Genomic DNA, 26,078 nt, shown 5'->3' with positions numbered 1-26,078 from the left:
CATTACTTTCTCTCATCATCTTCTGTCTACTCCTTGTCCTCTCTGGATATCATGTAATTCTCAATATATTAATATAGTTTCCTACCTAGCTCTAAATAGTAAGTATATCGCCTCCTAATGAAAATCTTTTTTAATTAATAAAGTTAGAAACCTTTGGAGTGAGAGATTCATTCCCATACCTTCAGCACTTACCACAATTTTTTCTGCGGTTTTCTAGCAAAACAGTTTCTGCTGGCTTCCATCCACCAAATCCTCTCTTAGATAATTTTCCTCTGCCCTCAATCCCCTAGATTGAAGAGATTATCTAAAGTCTTTCTCTTCTCCATTCACTGCTCTAGGTCAGACGCAAATATTTTTGCTATTTCCCATTTGGACAATTTATGTTGTTCCTCAACAGGTTAAGTAGAAGTAAATTTTTGAGGTGGTTGTTCTCTGAAGCCAAGAGTTCCTGCCCCCACCCCGACAAATGTGAAGACCAATGTGGGGCTGCTATATTCTTCTTTGCAAAGTGATAACAGTAAAATAGCACTACCATACACTATCACCATCATTTCAGAAGAAAATTTTAACGTTAAAAAGTAAGAAGGACACAATCTCAGTAATATAGTCCTTACATGGAATAAATTAGTGACCAGCTTTATAGCTTTATGGAGCCACTTTCTACAGGGTCTTTATTTTTCTCATGTCTCTAAAGAACAGGGAAAACTTCAGAGACACATACAGGTGAACAGATTAGTATTTAAGGGGCAACATGGTATAAATTATCACATATACCTTATTTCAACTCATTTTAAGGAGGAAGTTTAATATGCTTCCCCTCAACTTGGGTTGGTCTTTGCAGCCAGCATTGGGCTTTCTAGTTGGATTTTCATTTATCCAAAACAGATTTTTAGCACCAGAAGTAGTTCTAGAGAAACAGAATTTTGAGGATGGATTTCTTTATTTGGTTTTGGGGTTTCCGGAGTTGGCTGCTTAAAATAATTAGACCCAAAAATGCTAAGGACTCTACTTCTAATAGTATGGAGAACACTGACAGTCCTTGGCGTGAACTGTTTAGAGAATTATGCAAAATAAATGCATTTGATACTCCTGATTCACCACTCTTGAGAGGCAAAGAGTTTAGCAACTCTACACATAATACCTTCGACCATATGTGGGGAACCAAGGAATATAATGAAGTTGGTTGGTTGCTCCTAAGTTCACTGGACAAGGTGATGAAAACAATGAACTCAGGGATTCTAAACTCCTGGCTCCAGAAGCACATCCTGAGCCTCGAATCTTCTAAGAGTGCCCTTATCTCCTGTAGAGAAAGAGCTGGAAGTTGTGGAAAATCAGACACAAGCTCTTATGTGAGCGGCTGACCTGCAATGAGAGGTGCATGCTCAGGCTCACCAGGTATCTACTGTTAAAGTGAGGGCATTAGTTGGAAAAGAGTGGGACCCTGCAACTTGGAATGGAGATGTGTGGGAGGACATGTAACACCAACTTTAAACATCTCATGCCACGAGTTTAACAATCCATATGACACAGCAAAGCAAGATGAACCTGGATGTTCTCTGCACACGAAAAGATCCTCTCCACACTGCCATCATCCCTCTCCTCTGTTTGCAGGTTTCTGTCCTCCATACATTTCTCCACCTTTTTACTCTGGCTCCTCACAAGCTCAAGCTTCTGAAATCCACCATTATTCTAGGTCCATTTATGCTCTTTGCTCCACATGTTTGCACCCTTCTCTAAATCTTTTCTGTTTTTCTTCTGATCATCCACTTTTCTTAACATCAACTCTGTAAAAATTTTTCTTATGCTTGTTTCTATAATAATTTAATCACAAGTATATGGGTACAGAGAAAAAAAAGCTTTTCTAAAACCTTTTTGCCTTAAAGGCCATTTAATTCTATTAGAGTAGTCCTATTGAGTTTAGATGGTCCCCATTTGAGGCCACTAAAATTAACTACTTCAAGTGTTACCATTTAGCACACCTACAACTGTTACAAAGATAAGGTAATAGAGCCATACAAATGATAATCATATTGCTTTTTTGCATTTTAGGGATTTTTTTTAAAGGAAGCAATGCATAAATAAATGTAAATTTAGAAAGAAAAGAAGATGAAGGGAAAAAACTTAGAATTGTCACAATCCATGTCAATACATTTAAAAAAAACTAAGCTATATTTCTATTGATCTTGATTTTGTACAATATTCCATTTTGATGGTTGGTTTTGTTTGTTTGCTTGTTTGTTTGTTTGAGACAGAGTCTTGCTCTGTCACCCAGGCTGGAGTGCAATAGCGCGATCTCGGCTACTGCAACCTCTGCCTCCTGGGTTCAACCCATTTTCCTGCCTCAGCCTCCCAGATAGCTGGGACTACAGGTATGTGCCACTACACCCAGCTAATTTTTTTGTATTTTTAGTAGAGATGGGGTTTCACCATGCTGGCCAGGCTGGTCTCAAACTCCTAACCTCAAGTGATCCACCCGCCTTTGCCTCCCAAAGTGCTGGAATTACAGACGTGAGCCACTGCGCCCGTCCCCATTTTGATGATTTTTAGTTGAACTGAGTTACATTTATTTTACAATATCTTAGATAGTAAAATTTGACAGAGAATTATGTCTTCCTTTATTTTCCATTTCATTTACATTTGTTTTTTCCCCTTCAACAAAGTATATATGATCGCTTAAATTTTTTTCAAATATTTCAGAAATATAATGGGGTAGTAAAAGGCTTGTATGAGTCCACTCCTCAACATATATACATGTGCAAGATAATCACTGTAACCTGTTAGTGTATATTCTTCCAGAGTTTTTTACTGTACATACACTAATACACATATTACTAATCAGCACGTTTTTAAATGAGAAGGACTCCACCACTTACCAAAATAAGCCCTGATATTAGTGAGGAAGTGCCTGTTAGGGCCACGTAGAACTTCGGTGTTAATGTGTTCAAAAACATGCTCACTGAAAAAGAAAAGAGAGAGAAAGGGAGAAGAACAAGGAATGTATGAGTATGTCAGTAAAACCAACTCTTTCATTTTTCTCTCTGGTAAAATCATTTATTTCTGATGATGAGAATTCTTAGAACCATAGTGAGATCCCATTAAAATGATTCACCATTACACAGGCTCAGAATACTAGGTGTCAAGTAATATATCCTGAAAGAAAAAAGCTATAGGGTACTTGTAATTTCTAACTCCCAAAACAATTGTTGAGAATGGTTTTCATGGACTCATAACCATGGAAGAGTTTAATCGAAGTTGATTACAAAACTGTTAGCCAAAAAGAGAAGGTGCTCTTACACATTTTGTGGGACCTGCACATCAGAGTCCCTGATGCATCAACAAGCAGTATTTCAACCTTAGAATAAACTGAAAATAGCTATATTTAATATATTAAATAGTTATTAAAGATTATTATACTATGGTTACCCCCAAGAAGGAAGGACAAATTGACAAGTTATTAGGTTGGTGCAAAAGTAATTGTGGTTTTGGCCACTGTATGATGAGTAAAAGGTTTTTTTCAACTTACTTAAAAGGTTTTTAAACTGGTTATCGAAATAAATGGAGTCAATGAAATAAATGAAAAATAAACCTCTAAAAATTAATGTTCACTGCCAAGCACCTTCTTCTTCTTTTTTTTTTTTTGCGAAAGCAAGTTTATTAAGAAAGTAAAGGAATAAAGAATGGCTATTCCATAGGCAGAGTAGCCCAGGCACCTTCTTGACCAATTCTCACCACTCTGTTCATATCCACTATCCAGTTAACCTGGTTGCTCACTGACTAGGGTTCACTTACAAGTATTTTATACATATATTTTAAGTCATTGTTATTTATATCTAGATACTACACAAAACTTTTATTATTATCAAAACCACCACATACTTACTGGGCTTTTTGTGGGAATATTCACATTTCTTTACTGAATCTGTTTGTAGAAGGGAATCTCATCCAGTCTGGTTTTAGAAGTAGGGCTTTGATGTCATTAGAGGGAAAGGCTTTGGCATCTGTCCTGAGCTCAGCCCAGAAAGCAAAGTAATATATCAAAATGAACAGAGATCCCACGTTCACTCATTCAACAAATATTTTTCTCTGTTTATGAATGAGACAATGGGTAAAAAATGAAAGAATGAATCAGACACAGTTCCCACTCTCTAGAAGACCAAGTGCAGTTAAAACACACAAGCAAATGAGCAACTATTACATAAGTGCATAGATAGGTCCTGGGTGTAGGATTTTATGAAAGCATGTTAAGAGGGATGCATCCCAGGCTGGGTGGCAGGGAGGAAGTCCAGGAGATGGACATATCTCAGCTGAATCCTGAAGAATAATTAAAAGTTAACCAAACCAAAGTGGACAGAAGGAGGGATGGCAGGACAATCTAAACAGAGGAAAGGACCCGCCTCAAGATGCCAAGGAGACAGCATGGGCCTTCCCAAGCAGATGCAAGGGTTGAGGAGGTTAGGAGATTGAGCAACAAAGACATGGATGTTGAAGGGTACACTGGTTCCATTCTTTCGTGCCACCCAAGCATCCTCTCAATAAACTCGCCTCCCACGGCACCTACTCTTAAATGAATTTGTTTGACCTGTGGCATTTCATTTGCAATCACAAGAGACTGGACTAACACAATGTATTCAGTCAATATTTACAACTCGAACTAAATGGACCTGGAACTTCTGGGAAGGTAGAAGAAGGCACAGAAGTAGTCATCAGCTTAGGGCTGTGAGGTAAGAGAAGGAAGCTACAGTTGAGTTGAGGAGGCTTTGCCTGGCCATCAAAAAAAAAAAAAAAAAAAAAATATATATATATATATATAGTGATATGTCATATATATATATATATATATAGTGATATGTCATATATATATATAGTGATATGTCATTTCCCATGCAACAGTTTGTTCGTGGAAGGAAGGAGATTTTTTAAAAGGAAAAAAAATCTAATGTGCACAAAACACCCCTACAGCTTATAACTGCCAATATGATTCAGAGGTACTTAAAATTCTCAAAATTTCCCTCCACACTATGAGTGACCCCACATTCCCTGTTATTTTTTTAAAAGTCAGCAGAGACCAGGCGTGGTGGCTCAAGCCTGTAATCCCAACACTTTGGGAGGCCGAGGTGGGTGGATCACCTGAGGTCAGGAGTTTGAGACCAGCCTAGCCAACATGGCAAAACCCCATCTCTACTAAAAATACAAAAAATTAGCCAGGCATGGCGGGTGCCTGTAATCCCAGCAACTTGGGAGGCTGAGGCAGGAGAATCGCTTGAACCCAGGAGGCGGAGGTTGCAGTGAGCCAAGATCACGCCATTGCACTCCAGACTGGGCAACAAGAGCAAAACTGCATCTCAAAAAAAAAAAAGCCAGCAGAATATTCATTTTGTTATTCTGTAATTATAAACATTCATATCTGTACTATATACCTTTCAGTAGGTTTCTGCAAACAAACTGAACGCCATTGAAATCCATTTCTAAAATAGAGGAAAAGATTTGCCTAAATTAGAAGCGCTTTAGTAGCCCTGCTATTGTCTGCCTAGCAACAAAAGCATAAAGCAATGGAGAGGAAAGATTTTCTGCTGAAAAATCACTGATCCACTGGAGGCAAAAGACTCAAGGTTTAATCAGTAAGTGAAAAAAAAAAATGAGTTTTTAAAAAAGAGATAAAAATAAAGATTCCATTCATTTGTTTTTAAGATTATATATCAATAATAATTAATAATTAAAATGTATTTCTCTGGTATATCCATGTATAGGAAGGTGGCAGAGTTGAGAGACATAATGGTAGGCATTAAAATAAATGGAGATACAAACAGAAAACACAGAAGCAGAAACAGAAACACCTAGAGAGTGGGAGATGCCCATTTAATAACCTATTCATTTATAATCTTATTACACATCTGGCAAAAATCATTCAGACATGGCATGTGGCAATTCTGGACATAATGTTAACACTTGGTACTTGCTATTTCAATCTATGTATTTATGTATTTAAGGATTATAACAAAGCATTTCCACAGATTAGAAAAGTTAATTTTCATTTCAGCTCCATGAGATCAATATTATTCGCCTTGTCTTGCGGCTGGAGGCTGAGCAAAGACCTGAATGCCAGTCAACCTGCCCCCAAGCTCATGCTTTTAGCATCACAGGGGACACATGGGAATATTACTGAAAAGTCTTCAGCAAAAAAAGCACAAAAGGAAACTACAGTAGCCTTTCATTAGAAAAGGAGAGGAAGCTCTAAATAAATGATACTATAAGATAGATTTTTTTTAACATTGTACTTATTTTTATCTCTGCCTTTTCTAGGTAAGTCCCCTGTGAGCTTGTCATTTGTATGTGAAGCACTAGAATGGAAAGGCAGGAAGCCACCCTGAGAAGGGAGAGAATCTAGTTAAAAAATTCTTCTATTAAATTAGGAAGGCTGCAAACTATAGCCCAAACTGCCCTAAAACCAAGAAATATCTTGCCTAGTTTCATCAAAGTCATTAGCAATTATTTTTGAAAACATATGAGGGCCTGATAAAGTGCCTAAAAATTGGACCAGAAAACTGTGAGGTATGTGCATTGAGACATAAAATGGATATTCCTGATATTCTTTTTTTTTTTTTTTTTTTTTTTTGAGGCAGAATCTCTCTCTGTTGCCCAGGCTGGAGTGCAGTGGCAGAATCTTGGCTCACTACAACCTCTGCCTCCCAGGTTCAAGTGATTCTCCTGCATCAGCCTCCCAAGTACCTGAGATTGCAGGCACCTGCCACCACACCTGGCTAATTTTTGTATTTTTAGTAAAGATGGGGGTTCACCATGTTGGCCAGGCTGCTTTCAAACTCCTGACCTCAGGTGATCCGCCCACCTGGGCCTCCCAAAGTGTTGGGATTACAGGTGTGAGCCACTCGCCCAGCCAGATATTCCTGATATTCTATAGACATATCAAGGTCACCTCCATACTTGCTAGGGCTAGGCAAAACAAATGTTAAAAACCAACATGTAACAACTAATCAGCTTTGTGAAAATAAACTATAATACTTTACTAATGCACTATTTCAACAAATCAGAGGGTTTTTCATCGGACCTGACTGGGCACCTCTAACAGGTCACACTGCTCAAAGAATATTACCTCAGTTATTGAAGGGCAGCCTCAGGGAATGAATCATGTAGAGTTCTGAAGATGCTGAACCTTCACCTGGCATACTCTTCTCATTTAATTAATCAGTAAATGTGAAGGAATTAAGTGTGGCACTGAGAAGAAACTAAGTAGGCAGGATAGGTACATGGATTGAAAATTAAATTACCTCTATGGATCACAGAAGAGCATAGGTAAGAGGATAATACAGCAGGTTGAACTGTGGGAAGTGAAGAATCACCCCAGTGAGCAGGGAATTCACACCAGAAGGCTTACTCAGGAATCACGTGGCATGGCCCTATGAAGCCATGTCTGTAAGGAGCCAGCCACGTTCTGGCTCTCATGACAGTAATAGCCTGCCACTATCTTCTTCAGAGTATGAGCAACCCCCGTATTACACTCCTGGATGAGGCCTCTGTAAAGCAGAGCAGGCATATAACCCTGTGTGTTTGCCTCCTTACGTATATTCCACCTTGCACAGGGAAGCCTTCGAATGAAGGGGGTAAGGCAGCATTAATGCCTTGGAGGTACTGACTAGATAGAACTGAATAAGCAGCATGATGAAGTCCACAGCATCCAAAAATATGGGTGTGCTTTGTGCCATGTTCCTTTTAATGCTTTGCTAAAATATGACATGCAAAATGGAAAAAAAAATAAAAGTTATAAGATATTAATCAGCAAAAATTCAAAGGGTTAAAAAGGAGTCCCTGGGAGAAAAGTTTAGAGAAACTAAGTTATTTAGGCGGAAAAAAGAAAACAAACAAAAAAACAATGGAAGGGACTTTATATAAAAGCATTATGCCTGGGAAAGAGACCAGGAATAGGAGACCCAGTCACCAAACATGAGACAAACAACTGTGTCGTGATGGCCCTGAGAGAGTCCCACACTCTTGCAGAGCTTTGGTTTCCTATCTGTTTCCCAGAACTGCTCGGAGGCTGAGATGAAATGTGCATTTTCTCTTAACATCAGTCTATAGTCGCCGAGTGCCTACCCTGGGCCAGATTCTGGGGACACAGCAGCTTACAGAGCACTGCCCCTGACCACAAGAGGCTCACAATCCAATGGGTGAGAGAAGCAAGTCATCGGATAAGCAAATGGGAAAGGACACATGAGGAAATTATAAGGGACAGGGCACCAAAAGGAATGGAAGATCAAGAAAAATTTCTGCCAACAAAAAGCATCTCATCTGAGACTTGTAGGCTGAATAGAAAGTTAACCAGGTAAAGTTACTGATGACTGCAGAGACTAGCGAACAGTGAGGCGTAGAGCGGTAGGCCATTCCATGCAGAGTACCGCAGCCCTGGGGCCTGAGGGTGAATGCCCAGGGAAGGAAAGGGAAGGAAAGTGAAGGGCAGTTGAGGCACTGGTGGGGAATTACATATGTGAAATTACTATCTAAAGTGCCTGTATACAAATACATGGAATACTGATTGAGTAGTAGTGAATGGCTAGTCTCAGTTTCTACTATGATGAGACAAATTAACATGGATTCAAATAGCACTTCTAAAAATTAGGACAGCTGTATGTCTTCTCCAAAATTACCAAAATGATTTTTGGAGGACTTCTCTCTAACAAGTTTATGCAACACCTGAAGGACAATGCGGCCCAACTACAAAGATAAAGAATAGAGAGGCTTTGGTTTACTTACTTTCTTGGTAAATCAATGTGGGTGAAAATCTCTTTACAAAAAGCATTCATGTACATTTGAGATTGTTTCATTGTCTATAAAATTTAAAAAGTAATACCTATCTTGCATAGTTGTCACAAGAGCTAAACATTAATACTGTAGATAAAGTGCCTAATACGGCAGACCTCATCAAATAATATGTATTATGATGGCTGTTTTTCTTTTGATTTTTTTTTTTTTTTTGCTGTTTTTTTTTTTTTTTTGAGACGGAGTCTCACTCCGTCGCCCAGGCTGGAGTACAGTAGTGCGATCTTGGCTGACCGCAACCTCCGCCTCCCGGGTTCAAGTGATTCCCCTGCCTCAGCCTCCCAAGTAGCTGGGATTACAGGCATGTGCCACCACACCCGGCTAATTTTGAAGTTTTAGTAGAGATGCGGGTTTCACTATGTCGATCAGGCTAGTCTCAAACTCCTGACCTCACTGATCCACCCGCCTCAGCCTCCCAAAGTGCTGGGATTACAGGCGTGAGCCACTGCACCCGGCCTGATTTGGCATCTTATATTACTATAGTTGTAGAATGCAGGGGAGACTGAGCTGAATGTGTAAATACTAACAATGGTAGTAGTAGCTGTCATATTAGCATTAACTGAGCATCTTCTATGTGCTAAGCACTGTGCTACAGTGTACAGCCCAGGAAGTAAAACATCCACATTGTGATTAGTCCTGTGAAATATGGATGCCCTACAAAACAAATGAAGAACCATTTCATAGAAGGGTCCTTTTATCTGGATTCTAGTTGCTTGGGGTAGTACTAAACCTGAGGGTGATTTTGAAAGCAGCCATTTTAGAAGGCAAAGAAATGTCCCTGAAGTCTAACATGTGCTCCTAAATCTCCGATTACTGCCTTACCAGATACCATGGGAACAATCAATTGAGCCACAGGCCATATGGGAACCACCTGTGATCCTGTTTATTCCTTTTCTTCAAGTCTTTTTATGGTTATGACATAAGCCATGTTAAAGCCTAAACCATAAGCTAAGCACGCTGGTTAGCAATGTTTTCATTGCAAGGGATGAATATTCAAGGCCACAGTACCTTCCAGGCCCGAAGACTGGGCTATCAGGGTGGATTAAGAAATTGTCAATTTCATGCAAAGCAACATTTCTGATTTAGTTACTGAAAATGTGCTTTTCTATAGAAAGCACGTTACGAGATAAGTTAGTCTAGCAGGGACTTCGCCTCAGACTGTTTTCTCAGACCTCCAAAGTGAGGTAGGGAACACACTGGAATAGTTTAATCCATCATTTGTATTTTTCCATGTGATAACAGAGAATATTATCTTCTCTCATTTCATTGTTCTTTCAACCTTACTAACTTCTCTCTTCCTTCCTGTCAGCATCTATTAAGTAAGGCTGCAACTTTACTTCTGCCCTTCCTCATTTACCAAAGGACAAGGGAACGAAAAATGGAAGCTCTAATGGCTTAGTTTACACTCCTGCTAATTTCAAACAGATTTCCAGATTGCACAGCTTTTAAAATGAACGAACTTTTCCTCAGAATGACCCTGTGACAGACAAATGCTAAAGTGACTCCAACGATCCCTGCTATGCTGGTATTCATAACTTCTTTTTTTTGTTTTTTTTTTTTCTTTGAGAGGGAGTCTTGCTCTGTCGCCCAGGATGGAGTGCAGTGGCTGCAAGCTCTGCCTCCCAGGTTCACGCCATTCTCCTGCCTCAGCCTCCCAAGTAGCTGGGACTACAGTACAGGCACCCGGTTATTCATAACTTTATGTGACCCCTTTCCCTTGAATGTGGATGGGACATGGAGTACGGGACTTGCTTCTAACAAACAACTATGTAAGCTTCTATGTTGGTGGCAGACAGAGAGATCCTCCTTACTGGCTTAATGAAGTGGCCACGTGGACAAGCCCATGTGGCAATGGACCACAGGCAGCCTCTACAACAGCCAGTCAGAAACTCAAGCCCTCAGTGCTACAGCAATGATTACTGCCAACAGCCTGAGTGAGACTGGAAGCAGATTCTCCCGACTGAACTTGCAATTGAGATAGCAGCCTGGTCAACACCTTGATTATAGCCTTGTGAGGCCCAGAGCAAAAGACCCATCTAAGCCATGCCTGGACTCCTGACACGGAAACTGAGAGATAAAGAAGTGTGTGTTAAACTGTTATATTTATGGAAATTTGTTAGGCAGCAATATAAAACTGATACCATCACCAACATAATAATTCATGAAAATAAAAATCAACATTGACATCTGATAATGCTGGCTAATTGCAGTATGCTGAGAAAGGGTACTAAGATACACCAACTCTATGTGCCCCGAGCGTTTCTTTCGCGATTGTTCATAAATAAAATACAAGTTCTTCCTCTGCTACCATGACATGCTATTTCACATGCTGGCATGTAACTGTCTTTGCAAATGTGCTAATACCAAAGTAGATGCTGAGAGGAGCTGTTTTTTTAATATGGAAATAAAATATCTTCATTTCACCCAGTAAGTGGTTTTTTTTCTAGTCATATTTTAAATATACAATATTTGCATGTTTTTTAAAAATCAGTTTTACATCAAGGCAGAGCATCAGTTCAATCAAGGATTAAAAGCACAGCCCGAGCACTTCTTTTCCTCATTTGTTGCTTCTGCTGCCCCTCTCCTTGCCCTTGGCCCTGGTCTCCTTGGGCTCTGATAAGGTCTTGAGGTTTTATGCATCACAATCCCCTTGATAAATCCTGTGTCATTTATTCTTAAGGAAAAGACATGGAAGTATATTTTTAGACCCATTCCTATGGCAAGAAACCCTCATAAATCATTCTGTCTACTCTTCCCTCCACTCTTGATGTTGCCTAGGCAACTTTACAGGTACACTGTTTCTGCTGTACTGGGCATCTGGCTCTGCTGAGGAGTGGAGCTGAGCACATTCTTTTCTCAGTTGTGATCCGGGAAACTATACTGGCACAAACTGTATTGGTGGGAACAATGCAGTGTTCAGTCTTCATGGCACCTTCTCCCTTACTGGAGGGAGGCCATCTGTCAAGCTTCCCTGATATCATGAAGGACCATCCAACGCCCAGTCACACACAAACCTTAATAACCCTCAAGGACAAGTGGAGCAAGATCTCAAACGATCTGTTCCCTTTTAGTTACAGGAACCTTGATAATGAAGATGTCCACCCTGGTCAAGAACAGAGGAAAGACCTAACTAAGTCTTATTATATTTTTAATTATTTAAAATATGCTTTCATTTATGGTTGAAGACTATCTTACGAGTTTGTCTGTTTCTCATAAACTATTTAATACTAGGAAGAAAAAATAAATGTCTTTTGTACACAAAGCAAACCTTCCACATAGTTATGCTGAAGAGAAACAGAAACTTTGCTAAGACAAGGTGTTCCAGGCTCTGGGAACCTCTTCCCTACAAGCACACACACACTGTGTCTCAATCCTCCAGCAGCTGACACAGAGCACCCAGCATAGAGCCTGGTCCACACAGTACTCAATGTTTGATAAATGCTAAATGACTACAAGTGGCAGAGTTCTAGGTAGGAAAGTTATAACAACCATTTCCCAGGACTTCTGATAATAACCTTAATAAGAAAATATAAATCTGACAAAACTATAAGTCTTTGATGGCTGGGACTTTGCCGTGTGTGTGTGTGTGTGTGTGTGTGTGTGTGTGTGTGTGTGTGTGTGTGTGTGTGTGTGTGTGTGTGTGTGTGTGTGTGTGTGTGTGTGTGTGTGTGTGTGTGTGTGTGTGTGTGTGTGTGTGTGTGTGTGTGTGTGTTTCTATCCCTAGACTACCTGTACAGTCTGAAGTCCATATTAGGAAGACTCAGTGACTACTACACATTAATAAATCAAGATAGCCCCAGATATACTTATATTATCCTCATATAGCAAGACCATGGCTAAGTAGAACCCTCAGAAATTAGTCATGTGGGATAGTTAAGGTTTTATCCTATGAAACCAGACACTTTTAAAAACAATTTCACAAGGGAATCTTTCCAAAATGCATTACATACTTGACTTCACCCTTAAAAAGAATGGCCAGAACATATTTCAATCTTTGATTGGTAACTCTAAGTCATGAAAATAAATGTAAACTACAGTACCGTGTTAGCATGCGAGAAAGTTTTTAAAAAAACTGTTGAGGCCGGGCGCGGTGGCTCATGCCTGTAATCCCAGCACTTTGGGAGGGCGAGGCAGGCGAATCACAAGGTCAGGAGTTCAAGACCAGCCTGGCCAATATGGTGAAACCCCGTCTCTACTAGAAATACAAAAACTAGCCAGGCGTGGTGGTGGGTGCCTGTAGTCCCAGCTACTCGGGAGGCTGAGGCAGAAGAATCACTTGAACCCAAGAGACAGAGGTTGCAGTGAGCTGAGATCGCGCCATTGCACTCCAGCCTGGATGACAGAGCGAGATTCCATCTCAAAAAAAAAAAAAAAAAAAAAAACTGTTGAAGTACTCTGGGTTATTGCCTCCAAAAGTAAGTAATCCCACACAGGTTTTTTTTTGTTTTAAGTCTTCTTCATGTTATTATTGTCACCTGACACACTATCAGATATTAACTATTATTATTTGTTGTGTACCTGCTTCAAACTGCCTTTTCTCCTCAATGTGCTACTTAAAAGTCTGTTGTGATTTCAAAGGCGCATGACCAGCTTTGGTCATTCAAGAGATATTCATATTCAACGTGTGGCCAGGTACTATGTAAAACACTGGTGATACAAAGTTATATGATATATACATAGTTCTTATCCTCAAGGAGCTCTGGGTTTTGTGGGAGAAGCAGACATGGAGACAAATTGGCAGGCAATTATAATTCTGGTGTTGCTGGAAATATAGAGCTAATACTCTTAACTCAGCCATGGGCTGGATGGAGTGAGTGACAGAATGTGCACAAAGCAACGTTTCCTTGAGAAGGCTGCTAAGTACAGCCCTAAAAGATGTACACTGGAACTATGTAAAATAACAGCTGTGTTTGAGAGCCAAAAGTAAGGCCTTCCCTTGGTAATTATTTTATGCTCATCTGTATGTACTATACGCACCGGCCTTTTCTTCTTACTTAGCACTTGGTGCTCTGGGGAATTGAAATGTTTGGATTGCTGAGTTATTGCAAGGTGTAGTGTCACTGTAGAGAGCTATTACATGCTCTTACGGGGTGGCTGGAGTGAATGGTATAAAAGGACACTCCCATTTGTTCTTGTGTTCACACTGGAGTACTCCAAAAGGCTCTTCACAGCATCAGCCATGTAAAATGTGCTAGGACTTATCCATTATCTTGAGGGGAATTTGTTCACTAGCTTCTCATTTACTCTTCCTATACTGGAAGTTATACCGAAAAATATTACAGAAACTTTAATAGTAAGATTTGGAAGATTACATGCTACAAAGCTGAATACAGCAATTCGTTACTTCATGTGCTGAAACCTAATAAAAGGGTTCAAAATACTCACAGTAATAAACATTTGAACAGATAATTGTTAAATCTAAAATGCATGGAAATAACTGAGAAATGTAAGAAGAATATTAACAAGTATAATGGAATAACATCTATATTCTAAAACATCTTTCATATATGCTCTACATTTATTAATATCTAAAATATATTTAGCTTATAAAAAGTATCATACACTGAACTAGACACTGGGGGCAGAAAATAACATGATAATGAGACTGACCCTACCCTTGAGAAGGGAAAATGAGATGGCTACACAAATAACACAGAATATGAAACATCTCAGAAGAGAAGTACAGATAAAATCTAGAGGAAGTAAACATTACTTCCAGCTAGGAGGGTTAGAGAAGGTTAATGAATGGGATGTCCTTCCTTCTGGGCTTGGAAAGAAGGAGAAGCTTTGAACATGAGATTAGAGAGGAAAGAAGAGACAGTATGGACCCTAGGTACATATCACAGCATACACGAAGGAATTGGATTGGAAAACAGGGCGGATGAGAAGCAATGGGAGAGAATGCTGGCTCAAATGCCAAGCCAAGAAAAGTGGACTTTATGTAGCAGGCAGAGAGAAGATACCATTCATAACCAGAGATGTGACAAAGAGATACATCTGGTAGCAATGGGGTGGAGTGTGTAAAATGTGCAGCTTCGGGAATTATTTCAGAGGGGAGCGCCTATAATACCACCAGAGAGGGGAGTTGGGCATATCAGATGTTGCAGAGTTAAATTCAACAGGATGTGGCTTTCCCAATGTGACATAAAGGGCGAGAGTCTGGGCATGTTGGTAAAGTGGGGCCAAAGTCAAATTTGAAGTGATTAAAGACAGTGAATAGTAAGGAAATTAAGGCAGCCAGCTCAGCTACTTCTACAGGCAGTCTGGCAGTAAAGAGAAGAGCATTTATCATCAAGTGTGACTTAAGTTAAAGATAAATGGCATTGAATGAGTTAGTAAGTAAATTAAGAATAAAACTCAAACCTTTTTTCTGCTGTAAGAACGATCAGCCCTTCTATGAAGTATAATACTGGTTCATTCTTACACCAAACTTTTAAAGATGTATGTATGGTTAATCATTATGAATGTGTCTCCTTTCTCTGAGATTCTTTTTTATATATGCCTTTAAGAAAAATTAAAACACAGAGAACTTTAACTGGCATGATTTTGAACCTGACAACTACACACATATGTATATTCCTGTTTTATCAGCCGAGATTATGTGACAAAACAAAAGTAAATCTATTTTCTATTCTATTTATTCTGATTTTTACACTTTCTATTAATCTACTTGCTTTGTTTTGAAACCCTCTACTAACTGAAAACTAAATAGTTTGCCTTAAAGGAAGATAATATATTGAGTCAGAGAAGCAGCTACAGGCCATGGGGTAGTAAAATTCAAATCTGATCTGAAGTTAGGTTTTTCTTTTCATTATATTCTCTAACAGTTCAATGACTAATGTACTTCTCTTCTGAGGAAAAGCTGCCCCACAAAAGAAGGCCTGCTGCAAGCTGCATTAAGAAAGCTGTCTTCCCCTGGGTGAGGGTGTGTAACCCACGGAGATAAGAAGCCACAGGGGAAACCACCACACAGGCCACTGTTTTAGTATTCAGCTGCTCCAACTGCATGGTTGTCCAAAATAAGCCCTTGGCTTTATTATTTTCAATTCCAATAACTACGTTTGGCTTTGCATTTGTACCTAAGTACCAGTTATTATTCCAGAAAGCACCTAAAATTATCTCCTCAGGTCCTGGGCCTGTGAACTCCAGTTAACCACAAATGCACCTGGCTTTACGTAATGTCTACAGGTAACAGTCAATGGAAACTCGAGCACTGATATTTTCAAATATTGGCAAGCCAGTTTTTTTTTTTTTTTAAATATCTATTAAAAGATGCATCTAAATTCCAGGTGCTTTTTATTACCACACAAATCTCAAGCTAAATTCATCCCTAATAAAAATGCTCCTAGCCCCTGTAAATGGCATTTTCCCCTCTTAAATATCTATTCTTATTATCTCAAATAGTGTCCAAAATGGTCATCCCTCATGGTGAATAATCTATTCATCTGTAATGCAGAAGGAAAAAGAAAGAAATTTCATGTTTTTAATTAGCAATTGTCTAACGCCTAGATCCTTAGAACGCAGACAATGTTTCTTGAGGTGGATCAGTAATTGGTTAAAACTCAAGGTTAATTAAGCTACAGTCCTAGGTTTGAATGAGTCAGTCAACCTCACACCAAGAAATCCTGTGCCATGAACTCAGAAGGTACCTCTGGCCCAGCTGTATTACAAATGAGTATTACCACTGGAAGGCCAACCATCATGTTACTATAGAAACAAACAAACGTGTATCCCCAAAATGGATGGAGATTGCTTTTGCTTTTCAAAGTTATTTTCCCAAAACATTTTTTAAAATACAGAAAATTAAAAGAAAGAAAGAAAGAAACCATTCCTCCCTGCCCCTGCTCAAGAAAGAAAAGAAAAAAGAAAGGAAAAGAAAACAAGGGGGAGGGAGGAGATAAGGAGAAGGGAAGAGAGGGGAGGGGAGAGGAGGGAAGTTTGGTTATTTGATTACTAGCTAGGCTTAAAATTCTATGTCTATTTTCTCTAGTTTTTAATGCTTTAATTAATTTTTAAATTTAATTTAATTACTAGTTCGTGTTGACTTTTTTTCTATTGGAATGGCACTAATTTATAAAAGCTCTTTGTAAGTACGTTAACCTCTTATCTGTCATAATTGATGCAATTCTTCCCTTTTCTTTTAATTTACTTTCTGAGTTTCATTTCCAGAATTTTAACAAAACACTTTCTACGTAAAAATCGGGAGGAAAACATTACTGGAAGAAAAACCTCTACACACAATTTGCTAGAAAGTAGAATTTACTGGAATGTCCCTTTCTATCCTCTAGCTATCTTTGATGCAAAAAGCCAAAGAACACTTTGAGAGTACTTGATAGCATGCAGAAAAACAAAAAGAAACCACTCCATTGAACATGCGGAGTTTCAAAGTGCTCTAGGCAACTGTATAGCAAATAGTCATCACACACATGCACACAGACACTAACCATAAATATTGTTTGGTAACAGAAGGGAGAATAAGCAGAGAGGCATGTCATTACATGAGATGACATGACTACTGGTTTAAGTGTCTCCCCAAAACTGGAAAACAGACAGACACAAAACACAGAAACCATTAAAATGAGACATTTCTCAGCTTCATCACAGGCAAAACCAGATACATAAATGATGGGAATGTAACATGAGACAGACCAACAGCTGCAGAGAAAATAAAATAAGAACCTAGCTGATGAAAAGAAATATTCAAAAAAAATCCAACTTGCAGAGTATTGGGGAGAGGATTTTTTAATATAAAGTCTACCTCAGTGTATTATGAAACATAACCTTTTTCTCCTCTGTCACAGAGCATTAGTGACTTTTGGTGTTTTTCTCCCTTCCTTTATTCTTTTTCTTGTACAGAATCAATATGTATTTGCCTCTTATTTTCCTTTTCTTAGGAACAACCACCAGGACTGACTTAAGCATTACACAGATAGACATACCAAATTACAGAGAACAGGTATCTACTGTTCTAAAAACCTGGAAACAGAAAAAATGACAACCTAAAACTGATTTGCTCCTACCACTTTTGAGAAAAGTAAAAACATAAAATATAATTTTATTCTCAAATTAGAATAAAAAATAGAATGCTCCCTGATTCCTGAGAAATTTTTAAAACTTTTATATAATCACAATTTGTAATGGTTGAAAATTATTATTGGTACTTGAACTTTACTTCCTCCCACAAATAATAATAATAATGAATAATAATGGCAGCAAACACTTATAGAATCTTCATAAAACAAGCAGCAATGGGCTAAATGCTTTACATGGTGTCTTAGTAAATTTTCACAACTTTGTGTTATTATCCTGCCTGTATCTAGAGATAAGAAAGTGAAGATTAAATCACTTAAGTCACTTGTCCAAAGTCACACAGATAGACAGTGGCAGACCCAGGATATGAATTCAGGTACAACTGGCGCTGAAGCCTGAGTTCCTAACCATTGTTCTAAGGGCTTCTTACACTGGAAGGATCCCACAGCATTACTCACCCTGGGTTCACATAAAGCCTGTACCCAAGCATGTGTTCACAGGTGTTTCCAGTTGGATTTCTTTCCATCTGTGCTGCCCTCAGTGGTCCAATCTTCCTTTCTCTCACCTGGATGATCATATCCCCCCAACCTGTCTCCTAGATGCCATCTCTCAGCACCCAATCTAACCCAAACTCTACACTGCCACCTGAGTCATCTTTCTAACACATGGGAATTGATCTGCTCCAGCTTAAAGATCACTAACACAAGGCACGACTAAAACAGATGAAGAAACTAATACCTAAAGATGGTAAGTGCTATTCCTTAGGTCATTTTTCTAGGAATTGGAAAATCTGCTGGTTTCTTAGCCTGTGCCTGAACTATGATTGACTATATAGTGTTAGAGTAAAAAGTAGCATTTTTGCTACTTAATTTAGAATCTCAAACGCAAGTATTTGGATGTCTATGATATTCCACCAAATGCCTATGTCCTCTACATACATGCTCAAATAATTCTTCAGCTTCCTTTTTCTCTGATTATTGTCGTTTGTTAATAAGGAGGAGATGGGAGGCGGAACCAAAGCCAGGAAGTTGGCAGCCACCAGCTTGCCTTACAGTGCTGCCTCCATATGCTCACGAGGAAATCTCTGCACCTGGCCTAGCTTCTGTGCTGAGCCACAAAACAAACATGAATGCTTACTTTTTTTTTTCTTTCTTGAGAATTGAGAATATGCTTCATTACATATGTTTAATAAGTCATGTTATACAATCATATATAAAATATATATCATAACTCTATATTGTGTGCTAATAATTTTATATATAATAGCTTTAATCCCCGAATAGATTGAACACTACCCCATTCCTATACTTACTCTATTCTATGTTCTTATTAAAATAGCAGAGAAATGTGGCCGGGCACCGTGGCTCATGGCTGCAATCCCAGCAGTTTAGCAGGCTGAGGTGGGCGGATTACCAGAGGTCAGGAGTTTTGAGACCAGCCTGGCCAACATGGTAAAACCCCATTCCTACTAAAAATACAAAAAAATTAGCTGGGCATGGTGGCAGGCTCCTGTAATCCCAACTACTCGGGAGGTTGAGGCAGGAGAATCACTTGAACCAGAGAGGCGGAGGTTGCAGTGAGCCAAGATTGTGCCACTGCACTCCAGCCTGGATGACAAGAGCAAAACTCCATCTCAAAAAAAAAAAAACAACAACAACAAAAAAACCATATATATATATATGTATGTATATACGTATATACAAATTAGGCAGGTATGGTTGTGGGTGCCTGTAATCCTAGCTATTCCGGAAGCTGAAGCAAGAGAATCACTTGAAACTAGGAGGTGGAGGCTGCAGCGAGCCAAGATCGTGCCATTGCACTCCAGCCTGAGCAACAAGAGCAAAACTCCATCTCAACATAAAATAAAATAAAAGTATAAAATAAAATAAAATAGCAGAAAAATGGAACGTGTTCAGTAGTTGACCAATTCCTAAACTGTGCTGAAATACATCCTGTCACTAGATATGTATGGTATTACAAACAGAGTGACTATTTAAACCAACACACCAGACCTGTCTACATCAGGGATAGAAAAATGCAGCCTGCAGGCAAAATCCAGCCCACTGCCTGTGTTAGTAAATACATTTTATAAACACAGCCGTGCTTGTTAGTTTATGTATTGTCGATGACTGCTTTCATGCTACAACAGCTGAGTTAAATAGTGTAACAAACTGTACAGCCTGCAAAGCTGAAAATATTTACGATCTGGCTCTTTACAGAAAAGAGTTTGCTGACCCCTGGTTTACCTTAAATAAGAGCAATTCTTCTCTGGTATTTTCTACTAAAGTCCTTCTAATGGCAGAAGAAAACAAGAATATAATTCAGGGAAGTTATGAGCCCTGCTTAAGAAGCAAAGGTTTAAATGATTGTTTGTCCAGTTACATCATTTGGGAAGTCGATCAGTATCCCGATGATGTTGCCATTCCACAAAACTTTATAAAAATCCTAAATACAGCCTAGCATACCTTCTTTTCAATATTCTCAACTCTGGTAAATATTAGTATTTCAAGGGTAGATTTTTCTTTTCGTAACATGCAAACTGTGTATAGCCCAAACTAGTACCAGCATTAAGTAGTCAAATTGGGTATTTCTGGTTTTTATCATGGATAAATTATAACTACCTATTAATGAAGTGGGTGTTTCTATATGAGCATTGAACTGGTTCAGATATCAAGTGTGATGGTGAGATTTTGTGTGTCAACTTGGGCAGACTACTGCCCCTAGCTATTAAATCAAACACTAAGTATTGCTGTGAAGGTATTTTGTAGATGTGATTAAAATACACAATCCATTGACTTTAAGTAAAGATTATCCTAGATAATCTGGGTGGGCCTGGTTCAATCCATTCGAAGGCCTTAACAGCAGAGCTGAGGCTTCTCTGATAAAGAAATTTGACCTGCAGACAGCCGCTTCAGCTTAGACACAAGAGTTCCAGCCTGCCCTTCCTGATTAATGGCCCGTCCTACCCATTTCAGACTTGCCTAGCCAGCCCCCAAAATCCTGGAACCCAACTCATTGCCCCTCTCTCTCTCTCTCAATCTCTATTTCTCTCTGTCTGTCTCAGTGTACGTGTGTGTAGCCTACTGATTCTGTTTCTCTAGTGGAACCCTGGTACATCAAGTCTAAAAATGTTTCAAAAATAATTTTAATCATCTTTTACAATTGTCATTTTAGAGAATACCAATTCCTTGGATAAAAATAGCTAGCTAGAAATGAAACCCATTACTGTACAGTCACTCTCTATTATATGTGAATTCCTTATTTCACTCTGGCAAAACATAAATTCTAAAAGAATAAAATCATGTTAAACAAAAACTACTTTAGAGTACTGGTTTCATTTCAGGTGTCATTGAAGTCGTAAAAATCATTATGTCTCAGATAAACTATGGTAGTAAAAAGATGAATGAAATGATTAAAATTTCTGCTACAGGTCGTGCCAAATCACACTTAAAATAATTTCTATAAAAATTGTAAAGGAAATGATTAACACATTGAAAAAATTTAATAAATTGTGGGGAGGCATCCAAAGGTTTCCTGGATCTAAAACATCAAAAAGATGAATAATTTGAGAAGCATTTAAAATTGAAGCATTCAGACCTGCCATGCATATATTATTATCCTGGCCTTAATAAAGATTAATAAGAATAAGAAGAAGCTCTTAGGGCCATGTTAGGTATCTACTATGAGCTCACTAAACAGTAGCTATTACAGTTTCTACATTTTAAAGTCCAAATTTTATTTTAGTCATATAACTATTGTTTTAATCAACATTTGAGGTAATACCCTTTTATATTTTCAAGTTATAATACTTTTGCTTTTATTTGGAAATAAAATAACTAATATAATTTATTTTCTCTCCCTAGAGTGAGGTCAGCTAAAAACAAGAAAGAAATTTAAAGCATCCTGGGAAGTCATCATATCCTTTTTCTCCAAGAAAATCTAGTTTTGCTTGTTTTTGTGTATCCCACAACACCTATGTTTGACTATGTTTTTCACTTTGGATTTGGATTTTGGTGTGATATACACAGTTCCAAAAAATCAATGGATAGAAAACTCAGTGGCATAAATAAGGGTGGTATTAAAATATGCACAATAGGCTTCCTCTGCACAAATATGGTGATTATTAATATATATTCAACCAAAATATTTAAGTACCTAAATGCAGAATGTTTAAGGCTAGATTATCTATTTAAATTAAAAGCCTGAAATTTGGAATCTTCAAATTTACTTGTTAAAGTCATTCTAAAAATCTGATGGGTTCTTTCTCATCCACTCATCAATCCCATAAGTTCATACATGTGAATTGAGCATATTTTTGTTGTTCTTTAAAAATCACTATACACATGAGAATTTAGCCTAAGGAGATAATAATAGGTATGTAAAAATATTTATCTTCAAGGATATTCAGCAAAAATATATCTACAAATATATTATTTGCAAAAGCAAAAAAAAAAACTAAAAACTAAATATACAACAAGAAAAACGGTTAAATATTAAATATCTATATGATAGAATAGTATGCAGCCATTAAAAATCAAGTTATAAATGACAGGAAAATGATCACTCCATTTTAGTTTAGAAAGCAAATTATATAAGTGTGTGTAGTTTGACAGCTTTTGTTTAAAGTGTACAGATGATACGTTAGCTATCTGTATAGGTACATAAACATAAGGACAGTGTCCGTACCACATATATCACTGAAACATGGAAGGACACACATTCCAGGAGTGCTCACCTCCAAATGGTAGAATTGTAAGTGATTTTTTCTTCACTACAGACTTGAAATGTTCTACTCTATGTACTAGTGGTGTATTCTAATCAGCGGGAGAAAAGGTTTCTAAAGCATGACATAAAACTAGAATCCATTAAGCAGTTGTCTTTGGAGGATAGAATTACATGGAACTTTTATTTTACACACTTTTTCCATTCTCTCTAGTCTTAAATATTTTTAAACACACTTGCTTTATTTTGGTAACAAATAAAAGCATATATAGCTTTAAAAACAACCAATACAGGCTATTTTCTAAAGCAGGAATTTAGGGGAATTTTCAAAAAATATTTCAGTTTTATTTTAGTTAAAACAAGTTATTTAAGAATAAGTTGACAGAATAATAGCAGCAACAACATCAAGAACAAAATCCTCCTATCTTAAAAAGTTTTCCTAAAAGAACCAATGAGAAAAAGTATTTATATGTGTATATGTAATCTGAATTCTAGTTTTAGAAAGACAGTACATGAACATGAAACAATTTTTACTGTTTGCTACAATCACAAAATACTGTATGAAATTATAGTTGTCCCTCAATACCCATGGAGGACTGGTTCTAGGAATCCCCTCACCCTGTGGACCCCAAAAGCAGAGGATGCTCAAGTCCGTTACATAAAATGTCATAGTATTTGCATATAACTTATATAACTTATGCACATCCTCCTGTATACTTTAAACCATATCTAGATTACTCATAATACCTAATACAATACAAATGCTACATAAATAGTTGTTTTACTCTATTGTTTAGGGAATAATGAGTAAAAAACAAATGCTGTACATGTTTAGTACAGACGCAACCATGTATTTTTTTCAGAATATTATTTTCAATACACCATTGACTGAATCCGCAGATGTGGAACCTGCAGATTCATGGGGCAGACGGCATTTGTTTCAATGCATTTATGACTATATATGAATAATGCGTAGATTTATTCGAGAAACTAAAAGGGAATGAGAGGCACTTAGGAAGCCAACAACTCTGACTTAGTATGAGCAGAATGCACCCAAGCACTATGCTCCCCCACCCAAGCACTATCCTCCATCCTTCAGTGTCACAGTGGGCTGGTGTCATGACTTAATTGCTGAGTTATAGCTAATTATGAGGCAAATGAAACACTAAAAGAGAATTCACCCCAACCAATGAACACAGTGGTTATCAATTGTACTGGAATGTCCTACATATGCTAATGCAAACTTTATCACCCATAAAGACATCCATACAACCATGACTTTTTGTTCTATCCTTTTTCAAGCTTTATAATAGTAGAAATGACCCTGATGCAAAGCATCTGTCTTGCTACCATGTAGCTGACATTCACCTCTGTCCAGCTGCACATAAATTTCTATTCCTCACTCTGGGTTTTAAGCAGTTACTTAAAACTGCATGATTACTGCATAGTTAACAAATTAATAACAGCATGATAATTACATTAGAAAGAATGAAAGTAACATGTTAACTTGGATTCACAATGCTTATAACCAAATACATGCTATTAATCTGTTTCATCAGATATATGGATTAATTAGCAACTAATCAGCAATGCTCCTACAACTAAAGTTGTAAAACATAATTATAGTTTTTGAAATCTTTGCTTTTCTATTCTACTGTTAAATTGTTAAAATGCCCAGCTGCACCTTCTCAACATCAAGGAGTTACAAGCTATGCTTTGGATTTGATGCCAGTTGTATAAAACCACTACATGAACAGGGCTGCAGCTATGAGTTCTTCTCTCTGTCCTTCAGTCCCTTCTAGCAACATGGAACCCTGTTTCCTAGAAAAGATTTAGGGATCAGATTTGCTCTCTCTTGGGCTAATAGCTTAAAGTCTCTGGGTCAATTTTTCTTATCTATAGATTGAGAGATTTGGACTACAAGGCTCTTTTCACCTCTAAGACAAATGACAAATGTCTAATGACAACTCCAGCATAGCATTTAAGCGAAGAATCCAAAAACTTTTGCAACTAATATCACAAAGGGCTAATCTCACTAATAAATAGAGTTCTTAGCAATCAATATCACATTCCAGCCTGGGGGACAGAGCGAGATCCTGTCTCAAAAAAAAAAAAAGAAAGAAAGAAATCAATACCTCTTTCACAACAGAACTCAAACCCACACTGATTACATTGGCAAAAATCCAAAAATTTGATAACATACGTATTTTTTTCAGGTTTGCTTAAAATGAGGCAAATCCACATGCAGCCTATAATAACTATTATTACTACTACGACATGTTATCCATTCTAAATGGTTAAACTCAATGAAATTCTCATCTGGAGCTATCATGGCTTGCATTATAACACCTATTTAACACAATGTCTGCAGTAGCATAAAAGCAGAATTACTGGATCCCTAAATGTGACTCTTTCTCTGTTTGAGGACAGTCCTTTAGAATCTTCAATAAATATGTGTGCTAGCCATACCCTGTCATAGACATATATGTTATACTTCTACCTTCCTCTAAGTGATGTTATAGACTATAATAAGACAATGTGTATAAATCACTCAGAATTCCTGATGATGGGGGACAGGAAGCAGATAAATACTAGGCAGAAAAGGGCAGGTCCATGGCAAAACCCCACCCTCCAGGTGAAAAACCTGAAACCACGGCCCAAAGTGAGAACTTATATCCCTGTTTTCCCACTCAAATGTTCCCTTTTCCTAAACTGCCCATGGTCTGCCCCACCCTGCATCCTGTGCCTATAAAAACCCCAGACTCAGCCAGCAGAGAAAGGAGAAGCCTCTGGACATCAGAGACTACAGCTGGACATCGGAGAGAAGTGGCTTGACTTCGGAGACACAGCTTGACGACGTAACTTCAAAAAAGAATCCTGCTGGAGACACCCAGACTCCAGGGGAAAATTACCTAGCTCCATCCCCTTTTCAGCTCCCCTTTCCACCGAGAGCCACTTTCATTGTCAAGAAAAATTCCTCACATTTACCATCCAATTCGTTTGTGTAAACTTGTTTCTCCTGGGTGCCAGACAAGAGCTCAGGAGCCATGAGTGCAGATACAAAAGGCTGTCACACTGGCCCTTTGCCCTCACTGCCAAAGGACAGCCACCTCATGTGAAAGGGTGGAGGGCCCTCTGAGCTGTTAACACTTAAGCCATCCATGGACAGCAGAGCTAAAAGGGCACTGTAACATGCCTCCTGGGGTTTCAGGAGTTGCAGGGACCCTGCCTGGATGCTGCCGCAAGGCCTGCACAGAGTTCGCTCCTGCCAGTGCCCAAAAGTGCTCACTCCAGCTCCTGTACCCACTCACCTGGGTGCTCCCTCTCACAAGGGGTGGAAGGCAGTGGGTCTGAGTGGAGTTTGATCCTGCCTGTGCCCAAGTGGCCAGCTGACTCCAGCGCTCATGCACTCCAGTTCCCACCTTGTTTACTCGCATACTCCCTCCCATGAGGAGTTGAGAGCAGCAGGCTGAGTGAACAAGGCACCTGTCGCAAGT

The 26,078-nt window shown here is 38.5% G+C and overlaps 1 protein-coding gene and 1 long non-coding RNA gene across 24 annotated transcripts in view; one reads left to right on the top strand and one right to left on the bottom strand.

The window, feature by feature from the left end:
* Positions 1-21,780, top strand: part of LOC103891196 (uncharacterized) — a 62,730-nt gene extending 40,950 nt beyond the window's left edge. Inside the window, exon 3 of the long non-coding RNA XR_008527200.1 lies at positions 21,723-21,780. This is a non-coding gene — a long non-coding RNA (uncharacterized LOC103891196). The remainder of the gene's footprint in view (positions 1-21,722) is intronic.
* Positions 1-26,078, bottom strand: part of ST7 (suppression of tumorigenicity 7) — a 274,827-nt gene that overhangs the window by 126,743 nt on the left and 122,006 nt on the right. For 16 of the 23 annotated variants that reach the window (XM_024249374.3, XM_024249373.3, XM_024249375.3 and 13 more), the window contains 1 exon segment: positions 2,874-2,956. The exons of 5 other annotated variants lie outside the window; for them this stretch is intronic. In XM_024249374.3, coding sequence (XP_024105142.1) covers positions 2,874-2,956 — 83 coding nt within the window. 23 annotated transcript variants of the gene reach the window in all.

This window comes from Pongo abelii, chromosome 6 (assembly GCF_028885655.2).
Source record: "Pongo abelii isolate AG06213 chromosome 6, NHGRI_mPonAbe1-v2.0_pri, whole genome shotgun sequence".
Classification (NCBI taxonomy): Eukaryota; Metazoa; Chordata; class Mammalia; order Primates; family Hominidae; genus Pongo; species Pongo abelii.
This window is presented reverse-complemented; position numbering and strand designations above follow the sequence as displayed.